The sequence below is a fragment of the Mytilus edulis genome, unplaced genomic scaffold (genome assembly GCF_963676685.1).
Source record: "Mytilus edulis unplaced genomic scaffold, xbMytEdul2.2 SCAFFOLD_465, whole genome shotgun sequence".
Taxonomy (NCBI): domain Eukaryota; kingdom Metazoa; phylum Mollusca; class Bivalvia; order Mytilida; family Mytilidae; genus Mytilus; species Mytilus edulis.
In genome coordinates, this window is record NW_027267844.1 from 23163 (window position 1) to 37805 (window position 14643).

General features: G+C 32.7%; 1 protein-coding gene across 1 annotated transcript; it reads left to right on the plus strand.

Annotated features, from left to right (window-relative positions):
• Positions 1 to 3856: 3856 nt before the first annotated feature.
• LOC139506088 (uncharacterized) lies at positions 3857 to 10927 on the plus strand (the record flags this gene model as incomplete). The annotated part of the gene is made up of 5 exons (XM_071295354.1): positions 3857 to 3977; positions 8418 to 8472; positions 9050 to 9170; positions 10094 to 10185; positions 10793 to 10927. Coding segments are annotated over exons 1-5 (483 nt in total), but the record flags the coding sequence as incomplete, so codon positions are not given.
• Between the last annotated feature and the right edge of the window lie 3716 nt (positions 10928 to 14643).

Consider the following 14643-nt stretch of genomic DNA (forward strand, 5'->3'; position numbering starts at 1 on the left):
TTTATATATATATTATGACGATTAAACTTGTATATAAATGATGAAAGCATGATTCCGAAATCCCGGGCTTAAAAACACGAAATCCCGAGGTCCCGAATTTAAACAAAATTAAACCCCGACATCCCTAAATTCGAAAAAAAGAATTTCCGGACTCAGAAAGGGTCAATCTCGAAATCCCGAGCTTAAAGGAGACGTGACACAATTTAAAATTTTTTTTTTTTTTAATTAATTAATAAATATTGGTCAAATAACATTTTTTCTTGCCAAAACCTCATTTAACGGCCTTTTAATGGTCAAAGAATCCAGCGCTTGTCGTAATCTTTGATTTTTAATGAGATACCGGTCACGTGATCGTGATGACGTCAGTGGATACAATCTGAGAAAATGTCTCAAAAAGGACGAAGTCGATCATATTCCTGTAAAATTAAACAATGAACGGTGTTGACAGCAGTTTTCAAGGCCATTCTCAAACTTTAGATATTCAACCGTATCAGTTTGAGCCGTTACTTGTTGAAAATAATCAAGTAGGAGATATAAATTCGTCATCCGACATTGACGATCTTTCAAGCAATGCCGATATAATATATCAATAATTAATTTCACCAAAAATAAAGAGAGATTTCTTAAAAATGTTAACGTTTAACAGGTAATTGAATTACATTTAATAATACAAAAAGACAGGTCATAAATAATGTAGGACAGAAAGTCACAGCCAAAAAGTCACGGGCAAAAATTCACAGGACAAAAAGTCATAATTTATTTTCGAAATTATTTTTCATATAACAAGAAAAAATAATTTTAAAAAATACAAAATTCTTGATCTATTATATATTAAGTAACTTTGTTACTAAAATTTATTCAAAATAGATATCAATAATGATCAAATAATTGTTATAAAAACAACATGTCAAAGTGGCTTGGTATCTATAAATGGCTTCATTGTGGCATGAATTATATCCTTTGCATGATTTAAATTTAATTTTTTTTCATAAATCAAGCTTCATGAAAAATTTCCTAAACTCGAAAATGAATAAATGTAATGAAATAAAATATTTCAAGATCACTCTCTTATAATTTAAAAATAATTCTCAACAATCATCATAAATTACCTATCACCTCACCAAGAGTGTTGGGTGTAAAATTTGAATTACTAAAGCTGCCCCAAATAAATGTGTAATAAGTATGACATAACAGGGAAAGAGGGGGGGGGGGGGGGGGGGGTATTATAAGTAAGATTTAAAGAAGTTTTAAAACAGTAATATATATTCATATGTCTTTTTCTCCTCCATAATAATCCCATTGAAAATGTTCTATGAGTACTGGCTTATTTTTTGTGATATTTTTTCCGTGTGGTATATCCTCAGTCTATAAATTGTTTTCAACGGTATTTTGTGACTTCTCTTCAACTTCGACAAAGTTTGGCATAGGGGCCTTATATGTAAAATGAAAGCTTATGGTATTGACGGAAACTTATTGAATTGGTTTCAGGATTATCTACACGACAGAAAACAGAGAGTAGTAATGCATAACAGAAAGAATTAAAAAAACGATAGGTCATTATGTAAAATTGAAACGTTTCATTTGTACAGCCCAAGGAAATTGAATATATATATCATCTAACGCAATTGAGATGTTCTCCTTCATTCTTAAACAATGATCTATTTAGAGCTAATATTATAAATTTATAAATGATCCTTCTTGTCATTGTGGGTGAGATATTGATGATGTCTACCATTACTTCTTTGTTTGTCCAAAATACACATTATGTAGAAAAACCTTATTCAATAATCTCAACTGGCTATCCGAAAACATTGTTTTAAATACAAAACTATTAATTTGCGGACACATGGAATTTCGAATGAACAAAATATTCAAATTTTCAAACATGTTCAAAATTTCATAAAATGGTCATTGACAAACAGATTTGTTATGCCTTGATAGAGGTTACTGTTACTGGCACGGAACATCATTGTCATCATCAGTACACACGTCATGGTCACAGAATCATATGACTTTTCAAACTTTCTTTTTCTCTTTTTTACGTATGAAAGCTAGTATTATTCTATAAACTGTTTTCCTTATATGCATGTCCATTATATCATACTATTATTGTACTTGTATATTGTATTATGGAGAAGACTTCATAAGTATGATTTACTTGTGTCTAATCCTTTTTGCTTTAATTCAGCAAGTAAAATATGTTTAACTAACTCAGTCTATACTTATAAATTATCTACTACTCCCAGGTCTGTCTCAATTGGATTTATCTGCATTATTTAAGTTAAAACTATGTTAATATTCATCTCCATGTCTTATGCATACATTCACTAGCCAAAATATTTGTTTCTCATTCAAGTCACCTTTTGCATATAATTTTTCACCACGATAACCTTGCATCAATGGTCTGTCATTTTAAAAGCATCACTTGATATCTCTTCACAATTTATTTTTTAAGAACTTAAATTTATATTATAAACAACACAAGTTTACAGTTTTAACAGTGTTATCATGATACGTGATATATGCGTCATTTTCCGGATTTTTGATCGAAAGTGATGAACCGTTTCAATATTTGTATTTTGTATTTGTTTTTCGTATGGCCGTCCGTCTGTTATGAGGTATATAATATACACGGTTCCCGACGACTCGGCGAGTCTGTAACCGCGACTATCACCGTGGAGCTCCCTTTAAATTGTGAATCTTTTATGATATCGGGAATTCGTTACCGGCTGAATCAGCTGTTTTAACCGCTTCTCCCGATCGTACGAGAACATTATGGTCCATGCCTTAGTAGCTAAACACCCCCATTCGTTGTAGCAGGGAATTTCTCAGTAAACTAAGTATATACTTGACTGTGTTTAAAGTCCCTGTTTTTAGTTATATACATGTCTGTTGAGCTTTCAACAATATTGAAATTCATGGTCCTCGATAAAAAATTATCTTGCGTTCCATGATCTTAGTTGCTTTATATGTTTTTTTAACTTACCAGTTTGATTTCTAAAACAAAATATCTTGAAATAGTTATACAGGTGATAATTGTTTGCATAAAAATTGCTTTCATTTTACTGATGTTTCTGAAAGTAAGGAAATCGAAGAAAAACGGGTCATTTTTAGCCATATTGAGAAAAAAATCCGTGGTCACAATGTATTTAATGTTAATAATTATAGGCCAAATTACAGCCTTCAAGACGGAGCCTTGGCTCACCCCAAACAGCAATCTCAGCTTGTTTTTGCATAAAAATTGTTTCCAGGTTCAATCGGCGGCCCCAAACCCCTGCCTCCTCTGAATTAGAACCCTAGTTACGGCCCTGTCTTCAGGTGCCATATTTTGGTCTTTGAGATTAGCTTATGTCCAAGTTTCATGACAATCCATGAAGGTTTAAAGACTTGTCACGTAAGAAAAAAAAAGAAAAAAAAAAGAAGTGATTAGTCAATCTATCAGAAAAATACTGAAAATGAAAACTGATTTATCATGAATAAGCTTCTGCTTAAGTTTTTATAAAATTCTATGAAGGTTTGACAAGGAGCAATAAACTTTAATCCAAGACTGTATCAAATTGTTAACCCTGAAATTAACTAATTATAAAAAAAAGATGTGATATGATTAATGAGACAACTCTTGGCAAGAGAAAAAATAACACAGAAATTAACAACTTTAGGTCACCGTACGGTCTTCAAAAATGAGCAAAGTTCAGGTTCAATTCTGTTGCTTGCTGTTTAGACCTTTGAACATGGACTACGACGCACGTCTACATCGATTTCGTTGCGCATATGCCGTTGACTTTATGGGAGGATTGTGACGTTACGTAAAACCATTAGCTACCACTATCGCCCAAGATTTGACAAAAGTTGAAGAAGCAGTTGTGTTACTGTCTGAAAATTCGCTCGCAATACGCTATGGCTGTTATTTTGATAGCAAGCATTGTTACTATGGTCCTACTTCAACCGTGGTCTGTTAATAACCCTATTGTAGAACTGTAAGTATCTTAATTTGTCATCTTCTCAGTTTACAAAAGTAGTAATTTTAGAATTTTGGAATAGAGAATGAAAATGAGACTCGACCCAAGAGCTCAAAACAATTAGTCTTTAGTGACCGTACTTTTTAACCGATATGACATTGCGGAGTACAAAAATTCCCTTGATATTTAGGTGTCAAGTTTATTTCTTAGTAGATTTCTACGGAAGCCGATAAGGGCCATTCAAAAAAAAAAATTTATGTCGTAATTACGACATAGCATGTCGTAATTTCGACATAACATGTCGTTATTTCGACAAAAGATGTCGTTATTACGACATCGCGATGTCGTTATTTCGACATAACATGTCGTTATAACGACATCGCTATGTCGTAATTTCGACATGACATGTCGTAATAACGACATCACTATGTCGTAATAACGACATCGCCATTTATATATATAAAAGAATGTATTATGATTAAGACACTAAATGACACAGAAATTAACAGCTATAGGTCATCATAAGGCCCCCAATAATTAGAAAATCCCCCACATAGTCAGCTATAAAAGAGGGACGAAAGATACCAGAGGGAGAGTCCCCGAAATGCTGTGTGGCAGACAGTGTTATTTATAAATTTTTAGCTCCCTTGGTAAAACTCCAAATTTCATATTTAATGTATTTCATTGTTAAATAATTTACATGAAGCTTAATAAGTATATATTTGTTAATTGCACAGCTTTTGCTATTTGAATCCATTGGTTAAAGATATTTATTTATATTGTAAAATTTAATATTTGCATCGTCGCAAAATCTTTGGTTACCTTCTTTTGTTTCCTTCTGTGAGAAACTTATATATTTTATAGAACCCATTAACGTTCATTCAACTACCGACGTATCGTGAAAGGCTACATAGCCAGTCAAAAGACATTAAAAACTTCAATTTTTTAAAAGAACTATATGTGGACTGACATTCAGAACTACTAAGGCAAACTAAGCTTTCCACATCCCAATCAATAAGCGCAAACTACATGGCTTCTTGTAATAAGGGTGAATTGAAGTATTGATTGCTCTATTTCTACTTTCAAACGTTGGGCACGATGTTCCTACAACACCACATTACACTTAAAATGCGGCGTCGAAGAGGGTTTTTGACTACGATTAATGTTTGCAAGTTTTATTCGGTTTTTTATATGATTGATGATTCTGGTTCTGTTCGTTTTGTGATGTCATTTTATCATAAGTTACCTAAAGTTGTGGAAATGATTCGATTTAATAATATTTATCCTTTAAGTTATTTCAACAAAAAATGCAGAACTGTCGCAAGTAATGTAGGAAGGAAAGATGGGAGGAAGTACATGTATACGGTTTTCAATAAAAAAAAATATTTTTAGATGTAGAAAACTTTTTTCATAGGATGTTTAATTTTCAAGGTGCATATCATCTATCATTGTAAAATTTCTATATCTTAACTCAACTCCAATTCAAATATATCTGACACTGCAAGTAAATCGGACATTTTTACCCTTGGTTAAATTTGAATAGAATTGTGTTTTCCATGGCACACAGGTTGTCGAAATACACCCCTTCAATTACTTGAACCTTGGCTTGAGAATTATTTCCCAAGTCATCTATAGTGTTCAACTTCTGATATACATTTTAAAATATAGTAATATACTCCTGGATCGTCCGCGAAAACGGCTAATATAATCCCGGGTTTTTATTAATTCGATGAAACAGTTTTCGTCGCTGTTTGGGATTCGTCTTTCAATTACCTCCATTTCATGCACAAGTTTATATTGACGAAAATTTCAGGCTTCGATAGTACAGGAATTACTTTCATCACGACAGTTATAACATGAACAGGACAAATCGCGAATTAAAACATTCCGTGAACTGGTATTAAGTCTTTTATTATTGGTGATTGCACATTACTGAAGTGACGACTTTAAATTGTCTATTTCAGAGTACTTTTCAATTCGCATTTTACATTTAGAGGACTGTCTTGGCGTCTCCAATTTGTCTTTGCAAAAAGTGGACGAAGATCATGTGATTTTTCCCCATTTCCCCATTCTATTAAATAAATTGTTAAAAGCTATAAACGATTAATAAAAATTGCAAAATTTAACCTGTGTCGAACCTATGTCCCCGGGCGGAGTCTATAGCAACATGCACTATTCTCTTTTTCTGCAGCAATCATCAACCTGTTTTTCCAAATTTCATAACACGATTTGTTGTTAATTATCATGAACATTTAATTGAAACTTTAGCACATGTTAACGTCAGAAATTAGCGTCTTTCGGATTTTAGACGTTTTCCGACGTTTGGACAAATTGGCTACCGTTTTGTAATGTGTGGAATCATTTTATTCCTTGAAGAACCAAATATGTAGTTAATAAGAAAAGAATCTTGGCATGATTTACTCGTCGTTCCAACTTTTGTTTTGATCAATTATAAAAAATACGCGTTAACTGCTTTGAAAATGAAATATCAACTTGGACAAAATGGCTACCGTTAGAAAAACGACTGTGAAGAGAAGATTTTATTGAATCAGCAATATTTGAACTCAAGAACAATGAGGCAAATATTTGTACTTTTGTTAGATATTATTAGTGTCTTACTCTTTTTATTCCTTTTCTGCTATATCTACTTATAAAATTCACTTTCAGTCGTTGAGTTAACGAAATACGTCGTTGGACATTTTTCTTATTCCAGCTTAATATGCAGCCACCGAGTCAAATGAAATTTGGCAAAATAACGGCTTTAACGCCACAAAGAACCGACACATGTCGCTGTTCCTGCCAAGAATCAAAAAGATCAGAGAATAAGAAATAGAATCACTTTACATAAGAGTTAAAACAGTTTTTCATAAATGTAACGTTGGACATCCGTTTTTTTTTCACATAGATTTGTTATTTTAATCCTCAAATAAACTAGGTATTACTTACGAAATGATGAAGAGCTGTAAAAACATAATTTAAAACATATATTGATTTTGTTTTAATATTGGTTCGTGTTTTCTAACATTTTTATTTTGTTTTGCGGATGAAATTTTGACGATTCTGTTTTAAATCCTAGGGCTTGTAGGAACATCGTGCCCACCGTTTGAAAGTACATTTAGAACAATCAATACTTCAGTTCACCCTTATTACAAGAAGTCATGTAGTTTGCGCTTATTTACAGATAGGTGGACAGCTTGCCTTGCCTTGGTAGGACTGAAACAAATAGAAGTTTTTATTAACCTTGACAGGCTATATAGCCCTTTCACGATCAAAACTTTGTTTAACTTCAATCGGATCTATAAAATATATAAGTTTCTTACAGAAGTTAACCAAAGAAGGTAACAGAGATTTTGCGACGATGCAAAAATTAATTTTACAATATAAATAAATATCTTTAACCAATGAATTCAAATAGCAAAAGCTATGCAATTAACAAATATATACTTATTAATTATAAGCTTCATGTAAATTATTTAACAATGAAATACATTAAATATGAAATTTGGAGTTTTACCAAGGGAGCTAATAATTAATTAATAACACTGTCTGCCACACAGCATTTCGGGGACTCTCCCTCTGTTATCTTTCGACCGTCCCTCTTTTATAGCTGACTATGCGGGGGCTTTTTCTAATTTTTGGGGGCATTATGATGACCTATAGTTGTTAATTTCTGTGTCATTTAGTCTCTTGGCAATCATAATACATATTCTATTAAATATATAGCGATGTCGTTATTACGACATAGCTATGTCGTTAAAACGACATGTTATGTCGAAATTACGACATAGCGATGTCGTTGTAACGACATATTATGTCGAAATTACGACATAGCGATGTCGTAAAAACGACATGTTATGTCGAAATTACGACATGCTATGTCGTAATTACGACATATTTTTTTTTTTTTTAATGGCCCTTATCGGCTTCCGTAGATTTCCCCATTCATCTAATTTGTATCATGTAAACGAAAATGTAAAAAAGTGAAGTTAAAATGGTGTGTTACTTCGTTCGTTTAGTATAGTATACATAACAACACCAACAGTCCGATATTATAATACACAATAATAATATATATTAGGAATTGGATAACAAGAATTCCAATTTTTAAAAATATTTTTATTTCTTAGGTTTCTCACAGGTCTAAAAAGTGTATGCACAGGCGCTAGATACATTGTTGAAATAATTTTCTTATAAAATACGAAAGCCGGAGAGTCACATTTAATCTACCGTTATTCTATTATCTTAATTATACACAAAAACACATTAGGTATATGAAATAAGGTAGAAATCAATAAAGAATATTTACTGAAAAAAAAAAATTCTAAAAAGGAGGTCCACTCTTCAAGCGCACGGTTGTATAAAGGGTCACTCAAATGAACACTAGTAAGATAATTTTGACAAATCAATCAAAAACAATTCCAAAACTCTTTTAGAGTAAACCTTATTTTATTATTTCAGTAATGAACAAGAATTTCTGTTTGATCCATCTGATCTAGAGTTTTTAGATTTTGAGGTAAGTTTTCTTACTCCCCGTTGTATTAAAGCCAGAATTGGTAGCTACGACGTAACCATCCAGATACAGATACTCCGTCTTTCTGGTTGACATTGTGTATGCTTTCCGAAACAAAAACTTACCTCAAACGCAGCAAAATACTACTGACTTGAAATATTTTTAAATGTATAACTTACATTGTACATGTATATTGATACACATTCGCAGATTATAGGTCCTTAAAATAACGTTTGATTATAGTTATGCTATTCTGGAGAGTTTTACTTATATCGGAAAATCAGTATGTATTTAATGTAACAACAAGTTATTTTAAGTTCGTAATCAATACTATCGACTATTATGAGTTTTAAAAAAAAGTTGGAGTTATATAGCTCGAGTTCGAATTGAAGTCTGATATCGTGTTAAACTTTCGAGGTTTTTTTGTAGTTTTTATTTTGCTATAAGAAGAAACGGGTCCATTCTCTACAAAAAATGTTCTTTAAAGCCTGAACATTCAACATACTACTGTATACATTATATAATATTTTAGTTAGAAATTTGATAATAACAAATCGACGGTCTTTCTTTTATTTTGCAGGATTATTCGCTAATATTTATGCTGTTTGAAAACTTTCCATGGAAAACTATTTGTAAAGTTTTGACGTTTATCGCCGGCGCCTATATAGTTCTCCAGATATTATGGAAAAGGCGAAACACAGGTAAACATATGTATTTTGTTTTTTAATCTCCGGCTCTACGGAATACATCTTCCCTTATTCCCTTTTTTATTTTCTTTGTCATCTGATGTTAATAGAAGAAGCAGATTTGGTTACTATTTCAATGATATGATTGTAGTCTGGTGGTGTGTGTGGTTTTTTTCCATTTGGATTTGTTTATACCCCTCAATTTGCCGAACTTTATTTTTCCCGGCGAAGCCGTGTGGGGCGTTTTAAACTTTTTCGTATGCTCTTGATACAATACGAATACTGTGTTCACGCTTCGCTTACTTAGTCACCAGAGTAAAAGGAGCTTGTTTATTCTGTTCAGTTCAAATAAAGTGAAAGTCCTTTTATAAAATTGAGAATTGAAATTGACAATGTGTCAAAGATAACAACCCGACCAAAGAGCAGAAAACAGTCGGAAGCCACCAATGGGCGTTCAACACAGCGAGAGGGAAAAACGCACCTGGAGGCGGGCTTCAGACGGCCCCTTATAAAATGTGTATGACTGGTTCCATGAAGTTTTGTAGTAGAATAAACAGCTACATCTGATCTAAGAAACTTTCAACAGGTGTTCTGGAATGATCACTAGTTACTAAACGTTCATATCATACCAAAATTACCAAAAATTTATCAACAAAGCAACAATTGCGTAGGCATTATTTTGTTTGATTCGAGTAGGACTTTCCAGTATGGTCTTTCTGACAAAGTAACAGCTTTTCGTATATATGCGTAGGAACTATTTTGTTTTTAACATGCGTAGTAGTTCACTTTATGTTCCTTCTGATTGAGTTCTTATAAGTAGTTCTAAACCTTATATCAGCCTCGGTAAGTTGATATTTGTCTGATTTGAACATGTTACTTTGAAAAGCACATTTTACATTCTATATTCTATATAATTATTTTTGTTATTTCAATTGTAGTACGTCAATGGGATGTATTAATCTTCAGTGAACCCCTGGAAAATCCTTGGGAGGAACTTTTAGGACATCCATTTGATAATCAAAAATCTGTGGTAAGTTTATTGATACGTTGGCTAATAAAACACAAGTTCTATTGCAAATTTAACAAACGAAATTTGAAAATAGTCTAGAACACTCGACTTTACACTAAACACTCGACTTCACACTAGACAATGGACATTACAATTAACATTATACTTTACACTAAATACTCGACATTACAATTAACAATACTGTAACACTTTACAATAAACACTCGACATTACAATTAACACTACTGTAACACTTTACACTAAACACTCGACATTACAATTAACACTACTGTAACACTTTACACTAAACACACGGCATTACTATTAACATTACTGTAACACTTTACACTAAACACATACCATTACAATTAACACTACTGTAACACTTTACACTCAACAGTCGACATTACAATTGACACTACACTTTACACTAAACATTACACTGGACACTAAACATAACGCTTAGTACTAATCATTTATCTAAGACTCTTGCATGACACGTAACACTAGACCTTGTGCTCAGGAAAAAATCGATATTACATTTAACTTTGGACATTTTGAATTGTTTTTTTAATGGTTTAATTGCTTTAACATTTTACATTTAACCATTTTTTTTTTATCTTTTCAGATCGACAACGATGCGACGCGGATGACGAAGAAAGCTGACTTTTATATTCAACATTATTCATATTTTTTGATAATAAATGTTACGTTATTTGGATACCTACATCATGTTTTATTTCTTATTGACAAAAGGAGATGTGTAATACACGCAGTTAACAGATACAATCCAGTGGCGGATCCAACCATTTAAAAAAGGGGGGGGGGGGTCCCAACCCAGAGTAAAGGAGGGGGGGGGTAACAACTATATGCTCCCATTCAAATGCATTGATCGGCCAAAAAAGGGGGGGTTCCAACCCCCGGAACCCCCCTCTTGGATCCGCCACTGCAATCGAAGATCTGCCATTAAGGAACCACCATAAGATTATTAGGGGAGTGACTAGGATGAAAAACTTTGACCTTTATTTTTTTATAAATTGTATTCTTTATCCTGACTTTATATATATTTTCACTCTTCTTGGTCCAGCCTATTTTTGCATAAATTGTCATCCTGCTTTTTTTTACTCAAACTCCTGTCCTGCCTTTTTTCTTCATATTTCACCCTAGCCCCTCCCCCCTTTCCCCAAAACAAAACAAAACAAATCAAATGGTATCTCCATTAGCCTATATCAACAGTCCAGCAGCGCCAGCATACATAGTTTATAATACCCCCAAGTTTATACGTTAGCAAAGGGCTTGTATTCCTTGATGGAGGGTTGCTGAGAACAAGGAAGATATTAAACAAAGAGTTCCAATTGGTGAAATTGATATTATCCCTTCATGAAAAATCAACGGACGCCATCACTCGTTGCTTCACCATTTTGGAATATCCATTTTAAAGATGATAGTTGATACATGTATGTTGAAAACAAAAATCGTAAGTATACAATCCAGTCCTGTTTTCCACGAATGTGACCCACGAATTAGACTATGGTCTCAATATTGATTCACTCAAAGGGTTTTTGCATTGGAAATACACAGATTTATTCATTTGATTGAGTGTTGGTTGCTATAAGCGCCCAGTGGTAAACATTTCATGCATGTTCAGGACGAACATTTATTCTAAAACCAGTTGTTGGCATGAAACGGGTTAGGTTCTTATCTTATTTTTTTTTATAGTAGGATACTAAACCTCTAACGGGAGGATTGCGCTTGATAAATATCATAAGATGAAGACATAATCTTTTAATCAGTTTAATTGCAGTCTGGAGCTGGCATGTCAGTACTAGTAATCCTTTGTTAATTTATATTTCATGTTCATTTTGCTTACATTCTTTAGTTTTATATTCTGACATTGGACTATATATAGGTCTTCTTTCACACTGAGTTTTATTGTGCGAATTGCTGTGTGTTTTGTTTTTCTACATTGGCTAGAGGTATATGGGGGAGGGTTGTGATCTCACTAAACATGTTTAAACCCTACTGCATTATTGCGCCTGTCCAAAATCAGGAGCATCTGTCCATTAATAGTCTTTGAGTTATTTTTAATTTTAATTCATTTATATGTTTTGGAGTTAAATATAACGCGTTCCCCATTTCCATTCTTTATTCTAATTATTACCGTGTTTTTACTATAACATAAGCAACACGGCGGGTGCCATGTAGAGCATAATCTACTTACCTTTACAAAGTACCCGAGATAATCCCAAGTTTTTTGGTGGGGTTCGTTTTCCTTAGTCCTTTAGTTTTTTTTTATGTTTGTCTTTTTCTTTTTAACCATGGCGATGTCAGTTTATTTTTCACTTATGAGTTTGAATGTCCCTTTGGTATCTTCTGCCTCTCTTTTACATTTGAGTATTTACCCATTGCTATAAAGCGCAAACGTTTTGGTTAGTCTTTTCGTTGTTTGTTAATGTTGTGGTTGGTTTGTATTTTGCTAAAGGGCACCACAAATTACTAGTGTAAAACCATTCAAACGGGAAAACCAACAGTCTATTCTACATAAAAAAACGAGAAACGAGATACACATTTGAACCACATAAACAAACAACAACCACTGAACATCAGATTCCTGAATTGGGACAGGTGCAAACAATTGCAACGAGATTAAACGTTTTAATGGTACCAGACCTTCTCCCTTTTCTGAAACAATAGTATACATAACATCACAAATAAGAAAGACACCCTATAAAATATCAATTGGAATGGCTTAGCTCAATCAAAAAACGTAGTAACACAAATTGAATTGTTTATTATTAAAGGAGGAACGAAAGATAGCTGAGGGGCATTCAAACTCATAGATCGAAAATAAACTGACGGTTCATTCTCATTTATCCAACTTTTAAAAATTATAGGTAGTACAGGTTAAAAAAAAAGTTGGATAGATGAGATCAAAGGTAATCAAGAACAAAGGGTTTTTCAATTAGAGTTTGGGTTGAATGACAGGTGAAAAATAAGACTGAAAATTATACCCGGATTAAATTTTCCGTAGTATTATTTGGCATAGTATGTTAAAATATGCAACTGACATTTAGTTATGTAATGTAAATCATTTGAAAATATTTTCAAGTTTTTTAACCGTTGATTAAAATGTGAATTGAATAGAAAAATATCAGTTACACTTTTATTTATGAAGAGATCCTCTTCGTTCATTTTTTCTGTTCTTCTGACCAAATGATCCAAATAAGACAAAATATAAGTTGAATACGTTTTACTACACAAATACTAAACAGAACAAAATTCACACAACATATCATACATATTTTTTTATATATATATATAAACAAAAGATATGCAAGCACAATGGTTAAAAAACGTAGCACAGAAATATCAATAGCACACACTAAAGGACTGTTCAGTAGATCTTCATCCTCGTTTAAGTAGTTGGGATACTGCATCAGTATAGTGATATACGTTGATCTGTTCTTGCTGTAGTCTATGCTTAAGTTGGGCCAGTCTGTTGTCTATGTAGGTTTAGGGGCGTTTCCAGGATATTTGAAAGAGGGGGCGGAGAATGAAAAAAATTTGGACCTTATTTTTGCCAAAAACATAAAATAAATATGTAATGCACTAATGTAACGGTTCCTGACTTGGAGCATGTATATTTTATGGTTAAAGTGTCAGGGTTTAACAATTTTTTATGCCGAACTCTCCATTAATTGTCTATGGTATGTTAAAATGATTGGATAGATCTTAACAGCAGAAGACCCATAACGAGAAATTCCAAGTCATACGGTATAAGGCTTTACTAAACATTTCAATAGAACTAGGCCAGGATTTTATGAACGAACTTCAAGGCGTAATTACAGTTGCCCTGGTAGAGGGTCCATGGGGAAGCTCAGAAGCTCCTGGGTTTCAACAATTTAGCATTAAATTATGAAGAAGCCAGACTAATAAATATCTCTATTTTAGATTAGATTCTGGTTTCTTTGAACAACACATGATGATACAAGACAAACAAACACTGAATTATAAAGCTTGTTCGTTTTAAATATTGTAGGCTTTCATGTGGAATACATGACTGAATAAGGAAAATTGACTTTATTCTACAACAAAGCTAAATTGAAGCAATCATGTCACTGCCTAGTTCCGATCGATTGTATATGGTACATGAATACATATGGTGCTTGAACTTGATGGCAAAATGTAGGTCGATGATGTGACTTAGTTACTAACTAATGGATATTGAAACAATATGATACTACCAAAGGCTATCCAGATTGGGAAGTCAAAATGCTATACCAAATATACATGTTACTAGTATAAATGCAAATTAACGCAAAACCTCAAATGAACAAATATTACAGATTTGTGGGTTTCTTCTTTATAGAGATGAAACATTTATTTATTATTTAAAATATACTAAATTTTATCTAAAAATAAAAAGTAACTAGTAATTTTTAAATTTTATAAAAACATACAGGAACAAATTTACTGTCT